Below are 24867 nucleotides of genomic sequence, written 5' to 3'. Positions count from 1 at the left end.
AGACTGCCCCCTTATTTCAGTTCTTTTGACAGCTTTGCATTTTAGCCAATTATTGCCGACTCATAACTCCATGGGAGAAAGCACAATGTTATCTGTCAAAATGCACTGAGATAAGAGGCAGCCTTCAAGCGCCTACCTGGTTTTAGCTTTGAACAAAGAATAGCAAGAGAACAAAGCTAATTTGATGATAAAAGTACATTGGAAAGCTGTTTAAAAGTGCATGCCCTATCTGAATTATGAATGGTTATTTTGACTAGACTGTTTCTCTAAGTAAGGAACTGCCTGTGATATTTAACTAATTTTAGCCTTATCTTAACTTCGACAAATAAACCCCCATCAAGTGGTTTTGCTTGTTAGCACTTAAATGATCAACTATCCCTTTAAATATATGGTCTACATCACAGTTTTTCAGTTCCAGTCCTCAGCACCCACTAACAGGCCACATTTCTTAGCATTACTTTGGATGAGAACACTGGCAACCATGGTTACTTAACAGCTGATTGGTCTAGTTAAGATGTTATTTTTTAGTGGATCCAGATGAAATTATCTAAAGAACTTTGTTCTGCATGACAACACTTAATAAGGGGACATATTAATGCTGAGATCTTTTCTTTATTTGTTTTGTATAAAGATTAATTAAATTAGTTATTTTATGTTACCCTGTTCTCTCGGAAACAACAATGTTGAAATTCTCAGGAAGTTCAGTATTACACACGGGACAGGTCTTGCGCCCAGTTTGTAGCCACTGCTTGATACAGGACTGACACACCACATGGTTACAAGGAAGGCAGACTGGCTCCTGAGGGTCTTCTTGACAAACCGGACACATTTGTACACCGTATCTATGTAACAAATACAAAGAATTTAAGTTGGAGACAAAATTTAAAAAAAAAGTAAATTTATGCTTACCTGATAAATTAATTTCTTCTATGGTATGACGAGTCCACAGATTCATCCTTTACTTGTGGGATATTATCCTCCTGCTAACAGGAAGTGGCAAAGAGCACCACAGCAGAGCTGTCTATATAGCTCCTCCCTTAGCTCCACCCCCCAGTCATTCGACCGAAGGTACAGGAAGAAAAAGGAGAAACTAAAAGGTGCAGAGGTGACTGAAGTTTAAAATAAAAAAATATAATCTGTCTTAAAATGACAGGGCGGGCCATGGACTCGTCGTACCATAGAAGAAATTAATTTATCAGGTAAGCATAAATTTACTTTTCTTCTATAAGGTACAACGAGTCCACGGATTCATCCTTTACTTGTGGGATACAATACCAAAGCTACAGGACACGGATGAACGGGAGGGACAAGACAGATGGTTAAACAGAAGGCGCCATTGCTTGAAGAACTTTTCTCCCAAAAATAGCCTCCGAAGAAGCAAAAGTATCAAATTTGGAAAATTTGGAAAAGGTATGAAGCGAAGACTAAGTCGCAGCCTTACAAATCTGTTCAACAGAAGATGTTTGACGGAAATCTTTGGTTGCTTGCAAGTAAAACTTCAAAGCACGAACCACGTCCAAGTTGTGCAACAGACGCTCCTTCTTAGAGGAAGGATTAGGACACAGAGAAGGAACAACAATTTCCTGATTGATATTCCTATTAGTAACAACCTTAGGAAGGAATCCAGGTTTGGTACGCAAAACCACCTTATCAGCATGGAAAACCAGATAAGGCGAGTCGCATTGCATTGCAGATAGTTCAGAAACTCTTCGAGCCGAAGAGATAGCAACTAAAAACAGAACTTTCCAAGATAGAAGCTTAATATCTATGGAACGCATAGGTTCAAACGGAACCCCTTGAAGAACTTTAAGAACTAAATTCAAACTCCATGGCGGAGCAACAGGTTTAAACACAGGCTTGATTCTAACTAAAGCCTGACAGAACGACTGAACGTCTGGAACATCTGCCAGACGCTTGTGCAGTAGAATTGATAAAGCAGATATCTGTCCCTTTAAGGAACTCACTGATAGCCCCTTCTCCAATCCTTCTTGGAGAAAGGACAAAATCCTAGGAATCCTTATCTTACTCCATGAGTAGCCTTTGGATTCGCACCAATAAAGATATTTACGCCATATATTATAAAAAAATTTCCTAGTGACAGGCATTCGAGCCTGAATTAAGGTATCTATGACCGACTCAGAGAACCCCCGCTTGGATAAAATCAAGCGTTCAATCTCCAAGCAGTCAGCCGCAGAGAAACTAGATTTGGATGCTGGAATGGACCTTGAATCAGAAGGTCCTGTCTCAGTGGCAGAGTCCATGGTGGAAGAGATGACATGTCCACCACAGAGGCTCTCTCCTGTTTGATTCTGGCAATCAAACGAGGAAGGAGAGGAAATGGTGGAAACACATAAGCCAGGTTGAACGACCAGGGTACTGCTAGAGCATCTATCAGTACTGCCTGAGGATCCCTTGACCTGGACCCATAACAAGGAAGTTTGGCGTTCTGACGAGACGCCATCAGATCCAATTCTGGTGTGCCCCATTGCTGAATCAATTGTGCAAACACCTCCGGATGGAGTTCCCACTCCCCCGGATGAAAAGTCTGACAACTTAGAAAATCCGCTTCCCAGTTCTCCACTCCTGGGATATAGATTGCTGATAAATGGCAAGAGTGAGTCTCTGTCCATCGAATTATTTTGGTAACCTCTATCATCGCTAGAGAACTCTTTGTTCCCCCCTGATGATTGATATATGCTACAGTCGTGATATTGTCCGACTGGAATCTTATGAATCTGGCCGAAGCCAGCTGAGGCCACGCCTGAAGCGCGTTGAAAATCGCTCTCAGTTCTAGAATATTTATCGGGAGGAGAGCCTCCTCCTTAGTCCACAAACCCTGTGCTTTCAGGGAATTCCAGACTGCACCCCAGCCCAATAGGCTGGCGTCCGTCATCACTATGACCCATGCTGGCCTGCGGAAACACATTCCCTGGGACAGATGATCCTGTGACAACCACCAAAGAAGAGAGTCTCTGGTCTCTTGATCCAGATTTATCTGAGGCGATAAATCTGCATAATCCCCATTCCACTGATTGAGCATGCATAGTTGCAGTGGTCTGAGATTCAAGCGAGCAAACAGAACTATGTCCATTGCCGATACCATTAGACCGATTACCTCCATACACTGAGCCACTGACGGCCGAGGAATGGAATGAAGAGCTCGGCAGGTGGTTAAAATCTTTGATTTCCTGACCTCTGTCAGAAAAATTTTCATGTCCACCGAATCTATCAGAGTTCCCAGGAATGGAACTCTTGTGAGAGGGATAAGTGAACTCTTTTTTACGTTCACCTTCCACCCGTGAGATCTTAGAAAAGCCAACACGATGTCTGTGTGAGATTTGGCTAGTTGGTAAGTCGACGCTTGAATTAAGATATCGTCCAGATAAGGCGCCACTGCTATGCCCCACGGCCTTAGAACCGCCAGAAGGGACCCTAGCACCTTTGTGAAAATTCTGGGAGCTGTGGCCAACCCGAAGGGAAGAGCCACAAATTGGTAATGCTTGTCCAGAAAGGCGAACCTGAGGAACTGGTGATGATCTTTGTGGATAGGGATGTGTAGATACGCATCCTTTAAGTCCACGGTGATCATATATAGACCCTCCTGTATCATTGGTAAAATAGTCCGAATGGTCTCCATCTTGAAGGATGGGACTCTGAGGAATTTGTTTAGGATCTTGAGATCTAAAATTGGTCTGAAGGTTCCCTCTTTTTTGGGAACCACAAACAGATTGGAGAAGAACCCCTGCACCTGTTCTGTTTTCGGAACTGGGCAGATCACTCCCATGGTATATAGGTCTTCTACACAGCTTAAGAACGCCTCTCTTTTTGTCTGGTTTACAGACAATTGAGAAAGATGGAATCTCTCCCTTGGAGGAGAATCTTTGAAATCTAGAAGATACCCCTGGGTTACGATTTCTAAAGCCCAGGAGTCCTGAAGTCTCTTGCCCAAGCCTGAGCAAAGAGAGAAAGTCTGCCCCCTACTAGATCTGGTCCCGGATCGGGGGCTACCCCTTCATGCTGTCTTGGTGGCAGCAGCGGGCTTCTTGGCTTTTCTACCTTTGTTCCAAGTCTGGTTAGGTCTCCAGACTGACTTGGAGTGGGCAAAATTCCCTTCTTGCTTTGCCGCAGGGGAAGAAGTAAAGGGACCACCTTTGAAGTTTCGAAAGGAACGAAAATTATTTTGTTTGGTCCTCATCTTATTTGTCTTATCCTGAGGAAGGGCATGGCCTTTCCCTCCAGTGATGTCTGAAATGATCTCTTTCATTTCAGGCCCGAATAGGGTCTTACCCTTGAAAGGGATGGCTAAAAGCTTAGATTTTGATGACACATCAGCAGACCAGGACTTAAGCCATAACGCTCTACGAGCTAAAATGGCAAAACCTGAATTCTTTGCCGCTAATTTAGCCAGTTGAAAAGCAGCATCTGTAATGAAAGAATTAGCTAGCTTGAGAGCCCTAATTCTATCCAGAATATCATCTAATGGAGTCTCAACCTGAAGAGCCTCCTCCAGAGCCTCAAACCAAAAAGCAGCTGCAGTAGTTACAGGAACAATGCACGCTATAGGCTGGAGAGGCTGTCTGAGGGAACATCTTTCCTGAATCAGAAATCTCTCCCTCAGACAGCAAATCCCGCACCCCCAACTCAGAAGATTGTGAGGGTACACCGGATATGGCTAATAAAGCGTCAGAGGGCTCAGCATTTGTTCTCACACCAGACCTACTGCACTTCCCCTGCAACCCAGGCAGCTTAGATAAAACCTCTGTGAGGGTAGTATTCATAACTGCGGCCATATCTTGCAGGGTGAAAGAATTAGACGCACTAGAAGTACTTGGCGTCGCTTGTGCGGGCGTTAATGGTTGCGACACTTGGGGAGAATTAGATGGCATAACCTGATTCCCTTCTGACTGAGAATCATCCTGCGACATACTTTTAGTAGCTAACATATGTTCTTTGCAATTTATTGACCTTTCAGTGCATGAGGGACACATTCTAAGTGAGGGTTCCACAATGGCTTCTAAACATATTGAACAATGACTTTCCTCAATGTCAGACATGTTGAACAGGCTAGTAATGACTACAAACAAGCATGAAAACACTTTATTTAGTGAAAAAAATAACAATCTTAAAAAAACGGTACTGCGCCTTTAAGAGAAAAAAAGCATACACATTCTGCAAAACTGCTTTAAAATGCACCAATTTTTGATAGCAGACTCAATATGTGTAGTTAAGTTTGCCCCACAAGAAAATTTAACATTTAACCCTTTATTGTGCAAACCGGATTGAAATAAGGCCTAAATCCAGAAAAAACACCCCCAGCACCTTGCCACAGCCCTGCTGTGGCACCTACCTGCCCTGAGGGATTGCAAATATGGGGTTAAAGCTTCGATTTGGCCCAAAACATCCACAAGGGCCCTCAGGAGTTGGAGCTTGCTACTTGCAGAGAGAAAACAACTGCGCATCTGAGGCGCGAAAATAGGCCCCGCCCATCTCACTCGATGTCTCTACAGCCTCAAAGAACCGCACCAGAGTGGTTTTAAACTAGCCATGTGGGTCTGAGACCCAAAAAATAAGCCAAGTGTACCCTCAATAAAGTTGCCCACAAAACGTTAACAGCACTCCCAGTTCATAAAACGTTTGCCCACAAACATTCAAAACTCAGTGTCAACCATTTTTTAATTAGCCCCTTATGCAAGCTTAGTAATGCCTTTCTATAGCTCTGAGGATTACTGCTTACCCTTACCCTCATGGGGATACTGTCAGCCTTTCTGAAATACACAGTTTCTCCAGAAAAAATGACTGAACATACCTCACTGCTATATAGCATGAAAACGTTCCTCACACTGAAGTTTCTTGTACCCCTCAGCCTCTGTGGGAACAGCACTGGATCTTAGTTACAAATGCTAAGATCATCATCCTCCAGGCAGAAGTCTTCATCCATCTGCTGCCTGAGAGTAAATAGTACACACCGGTACCATTTAAAAAAAAACTCTTGCTTGAAGAAATTAAAAACTAATATTTTATCACCTCTTTCACTTTACCCTTCCTAGTACTTAGAGTAGGCAAAGAGAATGACTGGGGGGTGGAGCTAAGGGAGGAGCTATATAGACAGCTCTGCTGTGGTGCTCTTTGCCACTTCCTGTTAGCAGGAGGATAATATCCCACAAGTAAAGGATGAATCCGTGGACTCGTCGTACCTTATAGAAGAAACTATATGAAATGCCTTTGCTGTCTATACACAAACATGTTATGTACATAAATATGAACAGTGTGTATTTTGTTTACCATATACAATTTTTTTAATTTAGAACCATGTTCTGGATTTCTATCTTTTAGAGAACTCACCAACATATATTGGAAAGCAACTCTGAAACTTTTTTTTCTTAAATCAATTTCAAAACTGTTGTAACCAGTAAATTAATTTGCGCAAACACCTAAGTTTATTTCAATGGTTTCTGTTCCTTTTGTCCATAAAATAAACACAAATGAAAAACATGGATGTTGCATAATTTCCAAGTAGTTCTGTCACAGATTTGCATACTTTTACTAATTTGATTATGGGAGTTAAATTATTCATATACGGCTAGATTACGAGTTTTGCGTTATGGCTGAAAAAGCCTCATAATGCTGCTTTTTCACTACCGCTGGTATTACGAGTCTTGCAGGTATTTCTGTACCGCTCACTTTTTTGGCCGTAACGCAGCGTAACTACTGCAGCTTTTAAAAAGTCCTTTTTCATTAGGACTTCCATAGCGCCGGTATTACGAGTCTGCCTAGAAGGCCAAAAAGTGAGCGGTACAGCCTATACCGCCAAGATCCATAACATAAGTTAGTAGTTATGGGTTTTACGCTACAAAGCTGTAACATAAAACTCATAACTAAAGTGCTAAAAAGTACACTAACACCCATAAACTACCTATTAACCCCTAAACCGAGGTCCTCCCGCATCGCAAACACTTAAATAAAATTATTTACCCCTAATCTGCCGCTCCCGACATTGCCGCCACTATAACGTATTAACCCTAAACCACTGCACTCTCGCATCGTAAACACTAGTTAAATATTATTAACCCCTAATCTGCTGTCCCTAACATCGCCGCAACCTACATTACTGTTATTAACCCCTAATCTGCCACCCCCAATGTCGCCGCCACTATACTAAAGTTATTAACTCCTAAACCTAACCCTAAGTCTAACCCTAACACCCCCTACTTTAATATAATTAAAATAAATCTAATTAAAAATTCCTATCATTAACTAAATAAATCCTATTTAAAACTAAATACTTATCTATAAAATAAAACCTAAGCTAGCTAAAATATAACTAATAGCTACATTGTAGCTATCTTAGGTTTTATTTTTATTTCACAGGCAAGTTTGTATTTATTTTAACTAGGTAGAATAGTTACTAAATAGTTATTAACTATTTACTAACTACCTAGCTAAAACAAATACAAATTTACCTGTAAAATAAAACCTAACCTGTCTTACACTAACACCTAACCTTACACTACAATTAAATAAATTAAATAAATTAAATACAATTAACTAAATTACAAAAACAAATAAACACTAAATTAAAAATAAATTATCAGATATTTAAACTAATTACACCTAATCTAGTAGCCCTATCAAAATAAAAAAGCCCCCCAAAAATAAAAAAACCCTAGCCTAAACTAAACTACCAATAGCCCTTAAAAGGACCTTTTGCAGGGCATTGCCCCAAAGAAATCAGCTCTTTTACCTGTAAAAAAAATACAAACAACCCCCCAACAGTAAAACCCACCACCCACACAGCCAACCCCCTCAAATAAAAACCTAACTAAAAAACCTAAGCTCCCCATTGCCCTGAAAAGGGCATTTGTATGGGCATTGCCCTTAAAAGGGCATTTAGCTCTTTTTCCGCCCAAACCCTAATCTAAAAATAAGACCCACCCAATAAACCCTTAAAAAACCTAACACTAACCCCCGAAGATCCACTTACAGTTGACCCGACATCCATCCTCAATGAAGCGGCATAAGTCCTCAGCGAAGCCAGCAGAAGTCTTCATCCAAGCGGGCCGAAGTCTTCAACCAAGCCGGCAGAAGTCTTCATCCAGACAGCATCTTCTATCTTCATCCATCCAGCGCGGAGCGGCTCCATCTTAAAGACATCCGGCGCGGAGCATCCTCTTCAATCGACGTCTTCTTGAAGAATGAAGGTTCCTTTAAATGACGTCATCCAAGATGGCATCCCTTGAATTCCGATTGGCTGATAGAATTCTATCAACCAATCGTAATTAAAGGTGAAAAAATCCTATTAGCTGATGCAATCAGCCAATAGGATTGAGCTTCAATCCTATTGGCTTATCCAATCAGCCAATATGATTGAGCTTGCATTCTATTGGCTGATTATTATTTTTTTGTTAGGTTTTTATTTGGGGGGTTGGTTGTGTGGGTGGTAGGTTTTACTGTTGGGGGGTTGTTTGTATTTTTTTTTACAGGTAAAAGAGTTGATTTCTTTGGGGCAATGCCCCGCAAAAGGCCCTTTTAAGGACTATTGTTAGTTTAGTTTAGGCTAGGGTTTTTTTTATTTTGGGGGGGCTTTTTTATTTTGATAGGGCTATTAGATTAGGTGTAATTAGTTTAAATATCTGATAATTTATTTTTTATTTTGTGAAATTTAGTGGGTTTTTTTTGTAATTTAGTTAATTGCATTTAATTAATTTAATTTATTTAATTGTAGTGTAAGGTTAGGCGTTAATGTAAGACAGGTTAGGTTTTAGTTTACAGGTACATTTGTATTTATCTTAGCTAGGTAGTTAGTAAATAAAATAACTATTTACTAACTATTCTACCTAGTTAAAATAAATACAAACTTGCCTGTGAAATAAAAATAAAACCTAAGATAGCTACAATGTAACTTAGTTATATTGTAGCTAGCTTAGGTTTTTTTTTTTTTTTTTAAACTTTTATTTATGACCAATAAAGGGTGCAAAGTTACAATTGCATCAACAGCCCACCTCGCAGGGTGAGCTAGAAAGGCAGATAAACAAGACAAGAAGCTGCAATTTCATACAATAACATACACGTAGTTTTGAGGATTTTCAATAGGTCAACCGGTGCTCTAATAGATATGGGTTTGCACCACAATATTGGGGTTTTTAATATTATTAACAAACAAACAAACCCACACACAAAGGTCAGGGGGGACAAAGAGGGGGGGAGGGGAGGGAAGCCAGGAGAGAGGGAAGGGTAGAATGGAAAGGGATGGGGGAAAACACAGCAAATGTATACAGTCATATAAATTACATTTCTACACGCCTCGCAGGGCAGTCCATGATATAGCATGCTAATATTAGTACAATACTAGGTCAGTAATGGTGGTAGACCATTTATATTGGTAAAGAATCTGCAAAGTTCTATCAGAAATTTGTTGATCGACCTTTATGGAATGTTTGTATACATCGCTGGAGCTATAACCTAACAAAACTAAGCAATGGTAAACTAAAACAAACTACAACCAATACTTTCTCCTATTATAAGGGTGTATCTCCCTGTGCAGGGCATATTGAGAATATCTGTTAGAACATTAGTCAGAACAAAATACCCTATAGTATGCAAATTAGGAATTTTCTTTTATTCTTATTTTTGAGTTATCCAGATGCCCCGCTCAGTGTCTAGGGGTTATGGTCTAAGATTGAAAGTAGAAATATGGGATGGCAGTTAAAGGGAGACATCTGTGCCACAGCAATCTAGTATTAAGTAGAGTGGTAATATACTAAAAGTTACTAATGTATAGTTAGTTATGAAGCCTCAGTATAACTTGGGGTATTTACAAGTTTAAGTGGGGTGGTGGGGAATAGCTTGCAGGTTAAATTTAATGGCAAGGTGGTTGCAGCATTGGCGAGAGAAGCATGAGTATGGAATCCAACATCTGCTACTGCAACAGGTGGCACTACACATGATATATCAACATATTGCTTATGTGAGACCTTAAGAGAGCAGTGTATATTCTTCAAGAGAGTAGGGATTAACAAAATAAAATAACATTCCAAAATTTCCAAAGATTAAAACAGTAAGCACACAACTAAGAAAACACAACTCTTGTAATACAACATACATTTGTGTAGTCCTCAGACAACAATATAGGTTTCATTGATAAACTATGTAGGGTCTATGAGAGCAGGGGGTCTGTAATAAAAGCTACTGAGCTAACTGCAGGCATACAATAAGGAAACTTGATAGGTATGCTGATATATTTGGACAGAATATAGGGTTGACACTTATATTTAATAACAAGGGCAAGGACTAAGCCCACAGAAACATTAGAACAGTAACGCGCTGCAATCTTGTATAGGTTGATTTGGTTCAGTTACTTTGAATAATATAGCGACCTGTGTAGCACAACACTGATATGATATTAATGAGCCTTTAGTTAAAACATTGTAAGCGTTAGCAGGGCGGTATATTTAAAAGTATCACCAATGTAGACTTGGGACCGCTGCCATGAATAATGATGTACTAGTATAGCCATTTTCGTCGGGGCCAGAGATCCACGCCCCCGGGCAAAGAGAGTGCAAGTCAGCCGATACTCACAACCAAGCGATTCCCACAAGCCGGCCAAATGAAGCTTGAATCCGCCATAGTCTGAGGATGAAAGCAAAAGGGTCTCCGCACAGCAATGCCCTGATTCTTCCGGTGATCTGTGGCTGATTCTATAGAGAGGCTTACAGGCAGACGTTTAACTTTAGCATAGGGCAATGCCGCCCCAGCTTTAGGTGCCATCATAGTGGTGACGGAGAATTTTCTATGCTCCTGTCTCTTTACTGAAGTAGCAGGAGGGTTTGTAGCGGCTTATATGGGAGGACTTGCAGGCAGGTTTTCAATCACAGCATGACTCAACGTCACTCCAGCCACAGTTGCAATCTTAAAGATATCAGAGGTAGCCGCCTGTTCAGCTGTCCCTAAAACATAATAGTAAGAGGTGTCAGGTTCAAGGCAATCTGCCACCTGTCCAGTCGACTCTGTCAAAGAATTATCTTCATCCAGGCAGGGTACGAGTTCCGTTTTTTCTCCGAGTCCCTGGGGAGATCTCTCCTCTGCAATGTCGCAGTTGTTATTAGAAGATACAGCTTCTAATCGGCGCCATCTTGTCAAAATATTTTTAGATCCTGGTGCCTGGATCTCCGTTAACAACTGGTGTGTGGCTTCTTCCAGCTTAATGAATGCTGGTAGTAAAAGGGTTTTTAAAGAAAGCATTAGTTCCAAGTGTTGGTTATCTTCTGAGGGTGAGCTAACCATCTTGTAGTCTGAGTTGCACAGGATGACACGCTGTACACTGCTCCGGTTCTAAACTTTCCGGACTTCACACAGTTCTCTGACTTCACGGGGGCCAGGTGATATTAATCCTGATCCCAGAAAGGTTCCCAAACAGCCAAACTGCTAAGGGAGATTAGGATGGCTTGAAATATGGCCACTTTCAAACAGAAAGTTTAAGACGATATGCAGAGCTTCATAGTCTTGTGGCCATCTTGGGTCGCCGCCCACCGGAAGTCCAGCTAGCTTAGGTTTTATTTTATAGGCAAGTATTTAGTTTTAAATAGGAATTATTTAGTTATTAATAGTAGGTTTTATTTAGAATTATTTTAATTACATTAAAGTTAGGGGGTGTTAGGGTTTAATAACTTTAGTATAGTGGCGGCGACGTTGGGAAGGAAGATTAGGGGTTAATAAATGTAGGTAGTTGGCGGCGATGTTAGGGGTCGCAGATTAGGGGTTAATAAGTGTAGGTAGGTGGCGGTGACATTGGGGGCGGCAGATTAGGAGTTAATAAGTGTAGGTAGGTGGCGGTGACATTGGGAATGGCAGATTAGGGATTAATAAGTATAATGTAGGTGTCGGGGACAGCAGATAAGGGGTTAAAAACTGTAATCTAGGTGTCGGGGCGGCAGATTAGGGGTTAATAACTGTAATGTAGGTGTCAGCGATGCGGGGGCAGCAGATTAGGGGTTAATAACTGTAATATAGGTGTCGGTGATGTGAGGGACGGCAGATTAGGGGTGTTTAGACTCTGGGTTTATGTTAGGGTGTTAGGTGTAAACATACATTTTATTTCCCCATAGGAATCAAAGGGGCTGTGTTACGGAGCTTTACGCTCCTTTATTGCAGGTGTTAGGCTTTTTTTCAGCTGGCTCTCCCCATTGGTGTCTATGGGAAAATCGTGCATGAGCACGTAAAACCAGCTCACCACAGCACTGGTATTGGAGTGCGGTATGGAGCTCAATTTTGCTTTACGCTGCAATATTGCCTGATAATGCCGGGTTTATAAAAACCTGTAATACCAGTGCTGTAGGTAAGTGAGCGATGATAATAACTTGCAAGTTAGCACCGCTCCGCTCATAACGCAAAACTCGTAATTTAGCCGATAGTGGTTGATTATATTCTATTGCTTATTGATCACAATCTAAATTCTCAATAATGAAAAAACACATTAATGAGTTAATTTTTGTACTTCTCAAGTTACCCAGCTAACAGGACTTGATAAACGTCCGAAAACATTTTTACCAAGTACTCCAAAAAGTTTATAAATGTAACACTAATAACACTGATTTTGCGTATGGGCAAAACACACAGAAATGACCTGCACCATATTAAATGACAGTAGGAAGCTACATCACTAAACGGACAAAAACGCTATACAGCTCAGTAAATTAAAGTTAAAAAAAAAATTAATAAATACTTTTACTCTAATAAGAATTAGCTTAATAAATGACCCAACATGCACATTCCCACTATACCTATAATACCCATACTCAAATCCATTAAAAAGGCATCCACACATAATTCTAAGGTTTTGGAGCACAACAGATTCATTGCACACATTATTTACTATCTGTGATGTAACGTTCTTAAACATCCTAATTGAAAATAATATTTTTTTTTTCATAGTATTTAGCACTTGCCATCACAATAACGGTTTGATGTTTATATCCAGTGCAATTTATATATAAATACTTCATGCTGTGGTACATTTATAATATTACCTTAACATTGATTTGCCAACATCTTCTCTGCACTTCAGAAGAACATCAATAACTGCCGAGAAAGGTCGCTGAGACTTGATATCAGCAAATTCCTGGAGACACTATTGAAAAAAACACACAAAAACAAATATTACTACCAATAGTTACCATATTCATATAAAGAAAAATATACAAATAGCTGAAAATTTTATTTTTTTTGCACACAAAATGAAATAAAATAAACGAGTAATTCTTATATAAAAAATGAGTCAAACTATCTTGACTAACATAATTCAACAACATGGAGCACAAAAATAATAGTAGTGGCTAACTGTGGTCAAGTTAAAGGAACATGAAAAACAAAATTTTCGTTTCATGATTCAGATAGAACATACATTTTTAAACAACTTTCCAATTTACTTCTATATCAATTTTACTTCATTCTCTTGGTATCCTTTATTGAAGGAGAAGCAATGCATTACTGGAAGCTAGCAGCCAAAGACAATAGACATTTACATGCAGTCACCAATCAGCAGCCAGCTCCCAGCTCACCTAGGTATCCTTTTCAGCAAAGGATACCAAGAGAACTAAGCAAATTAGATTATAGAAGCAAATTGTAATGTTGTTTAAAATTGTATACTCTATATAAGATAGTAACATAGTAACTGAGGTTGAAAAAAAGACCGAAGTCCATCGAGTTTCGAATTCTGAAAGAAAAATTTTGGATTTAATTTCCACTCCTATTCCTGAACTCAAAAAGAGTTGGATTTTGAGATTTGAGCACATACTGTATAACTAATTCACTTATTATTACAGTATTGTGTTATAATATAATATTTTCCATGTGCCTATTCCAGATCCTAAATTGGAAAACAAATTAGAAAAACTTGGTCTATGTAATGACACTGAAATATTGTTATGCAGAACAGAAGTTTTATGATCTAACTCCTGGAACCTTAACTTACTTAGAATGTAGAGTAAAAGCTTAATAAACTCAGGTAAGATTGAAAAGACAAAGATCATAAAAAGGAATGGGCTTGTCTCTTACTTTTAAATAGAGATTAAAATATATTTACTTGGAGCAACAACATATACATTTAAAATCAGCTTTCATTTTATGTCCTAGTTAAATAAATAATTCAATCTTGATGGAAGTTTTCAGTTCACTACACTTGATGCACTTTAAAAGGGACATGAAACCCACAATTATCCATTCATGATTTAGATGCAGCATAAATTATAAACAACATTCCAATTTACTTCTGTTATCAGATTTGCTATATTCTCTTGGTATTCTTTGATTCATGAGCACTGCTGGCACTGCTGGGAGCTTGCTGAACACATTGTGCGACAATACAATACATTGAATGAAAGACAAGAGTCATTTATGTGCAGCTGCTGTACCAATCAATAACTAGTCCCCAGTAGTGCATTGCTACTCCTGAGCCTACCTGGGTATGCTTTTAAACAAAAAATACAAAGAGAAAGAAGCAAAGTAAATTATAGAATTAAATGGCATATTTTAGCAGAATCTTGAAATAAAAAATGTGGGTTAATGTCCCTTTAATGCATCATGCGAGGGTCATTTTGTTTTAATTCCTTTGGAGCTCAAACTCTCAGTTTTGCAGAGCTTTTTGAATCTAGGCAAATTATATTGTGTGCAATATTTATTAAGGTTTTGCTTTTTGAGTAATAGATACAAGGAGAATGGACTGGGCCCAGCAAACAATGCTGCTCTTTACTTGAGTAAATACATCTATCTTACAATTACTATAAAAACTGTAAACTGATAGGAAATAGTGTTCACAAATATGCGCTTTAGGAAGGAAGAGGCAACACATTTATTTAAAGGGACATAAAACAGTATGAACTAACATCAGTTTCTAAATATACACTGTGTGCACAATTATTAGGCAAGTGAGTATTTTGACCAAATCATCATTTTATGCATATTGTCCAACTCCAAGCTGTATAAACTTGAATGCTTATAGGATTTAAGCACATCAAGTGATGTGTATTTGTGTAATGAGGGAGGGTGTGGCCTTAGGAGATCAACACCCTATATCAAGGTGTGCATTATTATTAGGCATTCTTTTCCTCAGGCAAAATGGACCAAAAAAGAGATTTAACTGACTCTGAAAAGTCAAAAATTGTAAAAAATCTTTCAGTGGGATGCATCACTCTTGAAATTGCTAAGATTTTGGGGCTTGATCACAGAACCATCAAACTGTTTGTCACAAGAAACATGTTGAGAAAAAAAGACGCAAATTAAAGGGACACTGAACCCAATTTTTTTCTTTTGTGATTCAGATAGAGCATGCAATTTTAAACAACTTTCCAATTTACTCCTATTATCAAATTTTCTTCATTCTCTTGGTATCTTTATTTGAAAAGCCAGAATGTAAGTTTAGATGCCGGCCCATTTTTGGTGAACAACCTGGGCTGTTCTTGCTGATTGGTGGATAAATTCAACAACCAATATACAAGTGCTGTCCACAGATCTGAACCAAACAAAATTGCTAAGATGCCTTCTTTTTCGAATAAAGATAGCAAGAAAACGAAGAAAAATTGACAATAGGAGTAAATTAGAAAGTTGCTTAAAATTGCATGCTCTATCTGAATCACAAAAGAAAAAAATTGGGTTCAGTGTCTCTTTAACTGCCAAACATTTCAGAAGAATCAAACGTGAAGCTACCAGGGACACATTATCCTCCAGTGCTCTCATATTCCAGAACTGCAACCTACCTTGAGTGCCCAGAAGTACGAGGTGTTCTGTGCTCAGAGAAATGGCCAAGGTAAGGAAGGCTGAAACCCAACCACCACTGAACAAGACACAAAGGTTGAAACGTCAAGACTGGGCCAAGAAATATCTAAAGACAGATTTTTCAAAGGCTTAATGGACTGATGAGATGAGAGTGACTCTTGACGGACCAGATCGATAGGCCGTGGCTGGATCAGTAATGGGCATAGAGCTCTACTTATACTCAGACACCAGCAAGGTGGAGGTGGGGTATGGGTATGGGCTGTTTTTTTTTTTTTAAATATGAGCTAGTTGGTCCTTTTCAGGACTCAAAATGAACTCCAAAACCTACTATTTAGAAGACACTTTCTTCAAACAATGGTACAGGAAAAAGGCTGCATCTTTCAAGAAGACCATGATATTTATGCAGGACAGTGCTCCATCTCATGCATCGAAGTACTCTACTGTGTGGGTAGCCAGTAAAGGCCTTAAAGATGAAAGAATAATGACATGGCCCCCATCCTTACACCTCTGTGTACACCTCTGATGTGAAAATTTTAATTTTTGATTTAGTTGCATAATAATTCTGCACAGAAATAGTTGCCCAATAATTGTGCACACAGATATTCTCCTAAGAAAGCCAAAACCTCACTTTTACTTTCTTAAATATTCAGGTTTGAGGTTTATTAATATTTTAGATTGGCCGAGAGCACTGTAGTTGTTCAATAATGAAATTAATACTCAAAAATACAACTTGCCTAATAATTGTCCACACAGTGTATAATGCAGCCAAAGCTTACGTGCAAAACGGTTTCTGTTTTAACCTTAATAAACCCCTCTAATTCAGGCATAGTTTTGTTTGCAGCAAGCTCCCCCCTGGGCATTTCCATATATGGAAGGTGCTATAAAGGCCATAGCTTCTGAAGAATGCACTTGTGCCAGTGACGTGCAGTGACGTCAGAGGCTGGTGAGGCAGTGGCTAGGATACGCCTTCATTCTTTAGATATTCTTTGTTGAAGAAATAGCAATGCACATGGGTGAGCCAATCACATGAGGTATCTATGTGCAGCCACCAATCAGCAGCTACTGAGCATATTTAGATATGATTTTCAACAAAGGATATCAAAAGAATGAAGAAAATTAGATATTAGATGTAAATTGGAAAGTTATTTAAATTTGCATATGGGTTTCATGTCCCTTTAAATGGTGTCTTGGAAAACTGGTCAACTTAGTAAACATCTGATTTTAGTCTAAAAGGATTGTAACAGAAACTCTTGCCAGATAACACAATGCTTGCTCTGATTATGAGATCTAGAAATCCATGCCCATTAAAATATGTTTAAAACATACTTTTTACTTTAATGCTGCAAATTATGCTTATAGATTCTTTCATTATTCAGTAAATATAAAAATGTCTTGATCCAGTGGCGGCTGGTGAAATTTAAAGATGGTGGGGCGCTTGACCCCATCCCTTTAAATAAAGCCACACCATCAGATTGCACTACCAATTCATTAATTAAATAAATAAAAGGTAGACAGAAACACAGAAAAGCATTCAGGGGGAAAGGGAGAGAGACGGGGGGAGAGATACATAGAGGGTTAGAGAGAAAGAGAGAGACACAATCACACACAGAGGGTTAGAGAGAAAGAGAGACACAATCACACACAGAGGGTTAGAGAGAGAGAAAGAGAGAGAGAGAGACACAATTACACACAGAGGGTTAGAGAGAGAGAGAGAAAGAGAGACAAAATCACACACAGAGGGTTAGAGAGAGAGAGAGAGAGAGAGAGACACAATCACACACAGAGGGTTAGAGAGAGAGAAAGAGAGAGAGACACAATCACATACAGAGGGTTAGAGAAAGAGAGACACAATCACACACAGAGGGCTAGAGAGAGAGAAAGAGAGACACAATCACACACAGAGGGTTAGAGAGAGAGAAAGAGAGACACAATCACACACAGAGGGTTAGAGAGAGAGAGAGAAAGAGAAAGAGAGAGAGAGACACAATCACACACAGAGGGTTAGAGAGAGAGAGACACAATCACACACAGAGGGTTAGAGAGAGAGAGAGAAAGAGAGAGAGACACAATCACACACAGAGGGTTAGAGAGAGAGAGAAAGAGAGACACACAATCACACACAGAGGGTAAGAGAGAGAGAGACACAATCACACACAGAGGGTTAGAGAGAGAGAAAGAGACAATCATACACAGAGGGTTAGAGAGAGAGAGAGAGATAAAGAGAGAGACACAATCACACACAGAGGGTTAGAGAGAGAGAAAGAGAGAGAGACACAATCACACACAGAGGGTTAGAGAGAGAAAGAGAGAGAGAGAGAGACACAATCATACACAGAGAGAGAGAGAGAGAGAGAGAGGCACAATCACACACAGAGGGTTAGAGAGAGAGACACAATCACACACACAGAGGGTTAGAGAGAGAGAAAGAGAGAGACACAATCACACACAGAGGGTTAGAGAGACACATAAGGGATGAGAGAGTCAGAGGGGGAGGAAGAGAGACAGAGAGAGAAAGAGACCATGGGGGAGAACAACACATAAGGAGAGAGATGGATAGAGAGAGAGACACACACACACACAAGGGGGGGGGGGAGAGGGACCACTGCATTTTTAAATAATAAAACAGCAGAGCTACAGAGAGTTCAGAAAATGAGACTATAATTTAGTGTGAAGTACAGAGGCAAGCTGCTAAGTTAGTGGGTGTAAATTTTGAGTAAATAAAATACAAAAACGATCCTTTGCTGTAAAAGAGTAAAAAAAACACTAAACCACATTCATTAAATTATCATTTTCACTAACAGAATCCCTTTCAGTAAAATCTTACTTTAATAAGATGTGGCACTGGCTAAAACACTGCTCTCTCTGCCTCTCTTCCTGCTCTGTGTAAGGATTCAGGAAGTGACAGTGGCACATTCCACTGCACTTAGAGGGGAAGAACAGAACTCTCTTTTTCACTTTAGCAAAGCTAGCAGGTTCACAGGACAACAACAAAATATATGAAAGTTGTTTTTTTTTGTTTTGTTTTATATGATTTAACATCCAGCCCCAACCCTAAGTTCCACTTACTAATGCCTCTCACTGGATTGGTTCAGCCCAAATAGGACTGCCTCAAATAAGCAGTTAATGGGCCATGCAATGATCTTAACCACTTTCATCCAGTAGGTGGCGCAGCATGTTGTGTAATGGTGGGCAGACCTGCTTGTGCCTCTCCATTGCACAACATATAGCTGTGAGAGAAAAAAATGCTGGGGGAAAAAAAAAATTAATTTTTTTTTTAAAGCCAATGAAAAAATATATATTTTTGCCCATATGAGAGGTGAAGCACTGCCTCACCTGCCTCTAGTGACTGCACATCACTAACTTGTGCACGTGCATGGTAGGTGGCAAAGTTGCACGTCACTTGACTAAAGCAGTGCACAGTATACTGCTGAAGCTTTTACAAAGCATGTGCCATTATCTCCATGGAAACAAGCAAGCCTATTGGCAACAAACAATAGCATTACTATGCTGTGCCTCCTCACCCCCCCCCCTTGCTTGCATAAGTAATTATCCTCACGTGCACACTTTGTTACATGGTACCAAAAGGTTTGGAGTAGGACACTGATAAGGGAGGTGGAACATGCTACACTTGGCAACACTAAAGTGAAAGTAATTATTAAAATACTTATAAGCTTTTTTTTTTACAAAAAAAACTTTCACACAGTGTTTCCTCAGTTGACCCATTTATAACATGCACATAATTCAAAATGTTTTCTGGCACTTTAATGATGTTTTTTTTACATGTTTATAATGCATTTTGTTCAGTTTGTTTACTTACCCTTCCAAGTAAATTAGTGTTCTCTTGTAATATTTCCTGCATCTGTGGGTTCTGCACACTTTCTTCTGTTACCACATGTTCTATAAATAAAGCCATAGAAAATATGCAATTCCACATAGTCCTGTGAGAAAACAAGACATACACATTAGCAATGACAAGTCTGCTAGGTACTGGTAAAAAAAAAGCACAATCTCTTACCTATTATTCACTCTTTTCCTTATGTTCAGATGGACAAGACAAGAAGCTAAAATGTAATATTACATTGTAATTACTTCCCAATCTACTTGAAGAGGTAGAAACATGCAAATCCAATAATGATAAGTGACTTCTCGCCTCACAAACCTTGCATTAGCTTCCCTCACAGGTACAAATTGCAGAAAATAGTGTAGAGGAATAATAACACAAGCTTCAAAACGATCTGCCTTGCTACAATACAAAACAAAGCTAGCGAGAGAAGAATGTTTATATGTAAAAGGATGGAAGGCCCTATTGAAGATCATTAGCTGCAGGATATTTCTACCTCTTCAAGTGGGGAATCCTTACCCAACAGTACTAATTTTAGCTACATGTTCTGTCACAAAAGTAAAGATTATGATGTAATATATTTAAATGTATCATTTTCCCTTTGTCATTTTACGATTTTCATTCAGAAAGCTCATAATGAAATACGCACTTGATCTCCTCAATAATCTGTTGGCACATAGTACTGTGGCCTTGCAAGTAGTTCTCGGAACAGATAAGATCAACTGGTATTTGAAGATTTTTCACTTGATGTAACCATGCCTGGGGGCTCGGAATCAGAACTGTGGATTGTAATATTTCTAAGCATGCCATGGCGGCATAAATATCAAGGACCTGAGGAAAAAAATATATAAAATCAAGATTTATAACGTAATGTAATACCTTTAGTGACATGTAGACCTTTAACAATAGATTGGTAATTTCTTTTTATTTTTAGTGTCTTATAATGATAGTAAACTCTCCCCTTTTTAACCCCTTAATAATCAGCAAAATATGTCTGTCATTAAGGGGTTAAAATCAGATCCGGAATGTCAGTGATATTTTAGATGGAGTTTAATTTATCAGTTGTAATGAAGAGGCGCTATAAATTACTTTTTAATATAGTTATGAAATTTAATTTCATATCTATATTACAAACAAAGTTATAGAGCATCTTCATCACAACTGATGAATTTAGCTCCATCTAAAATATCACTAACATTCTCGATCCGTTTTTAAAAAGAGGAGAGTTTACTATCACTTTAAGCATTAATTGTTTAACAATATAGGGCCATATTACGAGTGGAGCTCAAAGGGTTTATTGAGGGTGTTTGCACTTGTTGGGCTTACCACTAGTATTACGAGTTGAAAGTAAATGCGATCGCTTGAGCGCAATCTCGATTTATACTAGATTAAAGGAATGGTAAACCCCAATTTTTTCTTTCATGATTCAGATAGAGCATGCACTTTTAAGCAACTTTCTAATTTACTCCTATTATCAATTTTTCTTCCATCTCTTGGTATCTTAACTTAAAAAGCAGAAATCTATGTTTCGGAGCCGGACCATTTTTGGTTCAGAAACTGGGTTGCACTTGCTTATTGGTGGCTAAATGTAACTAACCAATCAGCAAGTACAACCCAGGTTCTGAACTAAAAATGGGCCGGATCTAAAACATACATTTCTGCTTTTCAAATAAAGATACCAAGAGAAGGAAGAAAAATTGATAATAAGAGTATGTGCATTGGAGCCCTTTGCAGTTAAATAGATGAAAACATGAAAAAGCATATTTATGCAATATTCAAAAGAGTTATAGTGTGTAGTTACTGTAAATATTTCACATTCCAATGTTCTTCACACAGCAGAACATGTTATATGTATTTATAGATATTCCTATATACAGTGGATATAAAAAGTCTACACACCCCTGTTAAAATGTCATGTTTCTGTGATGTAAAAAAAAATGAGAAAGATAAATAATTTCAAAACTTTATGTGTTTAAAGTTTAAACTTTAACGTTTATGTGACCTATAAACTGTACAACTCAATTGCAAAACAAACTAAAATCTTTTAGGTAGAGGGAAGTAGAAATAAAAAACTAAAATAATATGGTTGCATAAACTAATACTTTATTGAAGCACCTTTTGATTTTATTACAGCACTCAGTCTTTTTGGGTATGAGTCTATCAGCATGGCACATCTTGACTTGGCAAGATTTGCCCACTTTTCTTTGCAAAAACACTCCAAATCTGTCAGATTGTGAGGGCATTTCTTGTGCACAGCCCACTTAAGATAACCCCACAGATTTTCGATTGGATTCAGGTCTGGGCTCTGGCTGGGCCATTCCAAAACGTTAATCTTCTTCTGGTGAAGCCATTCCTTTGTTGATTTCGATGTATTATTTGGGGTGTTGTCATGCTGAAAGATGAAGTTCCTCTTCATGTTCAGCTTTCTAGCAGAAGCCTGAAGGTTTTGTGCCAATATTGTCTGGTATTTGGAACTGTTCATAATTCCCTTTACCTTGACTAAGGCCCCAGTTCCAGCTGAAGAAAAACAGACCCAAAGCATGATGCTGCCACCAAAATGCTTCACTGTGGGTATGGTGTTCTTTTGGTTATATGCAGTGTTGTTTTTGGGCCAAACATATCTTTTGGAATTATGGCCAAAAAGTTTAATCTTGGTTTCATCAAACCAGAACACCTTTTGCGACATGCTTTTGGGAGACTTCAGATGTGCTTTGCAAAATTTATCTGGGCTTGGATGTTTCATTCCGTAAGCAAAGGCTTCCGTCTTGCCACTCTACCCCATAGCCCAGACATATGAAGAATACGGGCGATTGTTGTCACATGCACCACACAGCCAGTACTTGCCAGATATTCCTGCAGCTCCTTTAATGGTGCTGTAGGCCTCTTGGCAGCCTCCCAGACCAGTTTTCTTCTCATCTTTTCATTAATTTGGAGGGACGTCCAGTTCTTGGTAATGTCACTGTTGTGCCATATTTTCTCCACTTGATCATGACTGTCTTCACTGTGTTCCATGGTATATCTAATGCCTTGGAAATTCTTTTGTACGTTCTCCTGACTGATACCTTTTAACAATGAGATCCCTCTGATGCTTTGGAAGCTCTCTGTGAACCATGGCTTTTGCTATAGGTTGCGACTAAGAAAATGGCAGGAAAGACCAACTAGAACAGCTGAACTTTATTTGGGGTTAATCAGAGGCACTTTAAATAATGACAGGTGTGTACTGACTCCTATTTAACATGATTTTGAATGTGATTGCTCAATTCTAAACACAGCTACATCCCCAGTTATAAGAGGGTGTGCACACTTAAGCAACCATATTATTTTATTTTTTTATTTTTACTTCCCTCCACCTAGAGGTTTCAGTTTGTTTTTCAATCGAGTTGTACAGTTTATAGGTCACATTAAAGGTGGAAAAAGTTCTGAAATGATTTATCTTTGTCTCATTTTTTTACATCACAGAAACCTGACATTTTAACAGGGTGTGTAGACTTTTTATATCCACTGTATATATATATATATATATATAAATCCCACAAAGCAAATGCACTCTCAGGATTTTTAAACAAGAAAATTCACAAATGTATTTGAACGTTTTCGGGGATATCTTCCCCTTCATCAGCGTTGATGAAGATCTCCCCAAAAACGTTCCAATAAATTTGTGATTTTCTTGTTTAAAAATCCTGATGGTGCATTTGCTTTGTGGGATTTGTATACATTTATGCACCCAGGTGGATGACCTTTGGAGGGTAACACTGTAATTTGGAAATTTTATATATATATATATATATATATATATATATATAGTACAATAAAAAAATCAGATATATACAGAAATATGTATTTAGGAATAAATAGAACATATTCTTCTATGTGAAGAACATTGGAATGTGAAATATTCATATTTTTATGTCAGGTTAGCGCACATGAGAATTTGCGATCCGGTTTGCCCGAGAGTGGGGCGTTAGGTTTATTCAACGTTTTCTCTCTCCATTAGATTTTATTGGGGAATACATGAAAGCGCACACAATATTTTAACTTTGGCTTTTTGCACACGTCAGGTTTACTTTCGAGTCATATTACGAACACAACCCGATATGTGCAAAAAGCTTACTTCTATAGCAACTAACGCACCAGCGGGAGCGTTAATTTGCGCTCCACTTGTAATCTGGCCCATAATCTTTTTTCATTTGCGATAAAGTCTTACCAGGTGTCTACTCATTGTTGATTGCAACTCGGGTAGTTTTTCAATAAGCTGATCCAGAACTATAGGATTAATGGCTGCAATCCTTGAAAAATTTTGCAACCTGTGTTGAAACTTATTATAACCAAGGTGCACCCAAGGAAGGGTCACCTGTTCTTCAGGTTTACTTATTCTAAGTTCCTCGATGCAGGATGACAGGGCAAATACCATAAGCTGGAAACAAAGAAAGTGATAAAAAGTCAGATACAGGTTTAATTACTTGTAAAAAAACAAAAACATTTCCTTTCTTAGGATAGAAGAACAATCGGTAGCTCTCACACATCTTATCATTTATGATCAGGTAGGACTAACCACAAAATCTGATTTATTAGTGTGTTCATGTGGACAGGTTTAGGAACCAGTGAGCTAAATGAACAGAAATATAAAGTGTCAGACTTTTTTACATAGTAAAATAGAAGATGAAGTTGAAAAAAATCAAAAGTGCATTGAGTTCAGTCCTAGTTTGAATAATAAAAAAAAGAGTAAGTGAACTAATGCGTAATCCATATTAAAACCTACCAGTTTAAAAATAAGCAATCGCATCTTAGATTTTTTTTTGGCCACACACATTATAATAGTTACTGCCTCCTCAGACACTCAGACAAAGTGTTTCACAGTTTGATTGCTTTTAAAATGAAAAAAACAAAACAAAAAAAAACATTTTTGTTGCTGGAGATTAAACCTCCTTTCGTCTGGCCTTAACTGTATTTATAACTAATCATATCACCTCTCAAGTGCCTCTTTTCTAGAATAAATACACCACAAGTGGGGCACTGCAGAATTTAAGTTGCAGAGTTGTCGATGCAGAGTGGCCCATCGCTGCAGGGACTTCCTGTTCCTGTCCCTGCAGTGCGCGTAGTACATCAGGAGCGCGCAGGGGGTGTGTGCGCACGCTGCATTTATGTGATAGATGGAGAGGGAGAGAGAGGGAGGGAAATTCATTTTTGTAAAGGGGAGGGTGTTGAGGGGGGCAGCTACACTACAGAAAATGATTAGGGGACCCACCCCCCCCCAAGATGGT

At 38.8% G+C, this 24867-nt stretch overlaps 1 protein-coding gene across 1 annotated transcript in view; it reads right to left on the bottom strand.

The window, feature by feature from the left end:
• Positions 1–24867, bottom strand: part of RNF213 (ring finger protein 213) — an 881087-nt gene that overhangs the window by 119448 nt on the left and 736772 nt on the right. The window contains exons 36-40 of the mRNA XM_053706514.1: positions 23811–24020; positions 20256–20437; positions 19583–19703; positions 13023–13123; positions 660–842 (exon numbers count right to left, since the gene is read on the bottom strand). Coding sequence (XP_053562489.1) covers positions 660–842; positions 13023–13123; positions 19583–19703; positions 20256–20437; positions 23811–24020 — 797 coding nt within the window. The remainder of the gene's footprint in view (positions 1–659; positions 843–13022; positions 13124–19582; positions 19704–20255; positions 20438–23810; positions 24021–24867) is intronic.

The sequence above is a fragment of the Bombina bombina genome, chromosome 1, assembly GCF_027579735.1.
Source record: "Bombina bombina isolate aBomBom1 chromosome 1, aBomBom1.pri, whole genome shotgun sequence".
Classification (NCBI taxonomy): domain Eukaryota; kingdom Metazoa; phylum Chordata; class Amphibia; order Anura; family Bombinatoridae; genus Bombina; species Bombina bombina.
This window is presented reverse-complemented; position numbering and strand designations above follow the sequence as displayed.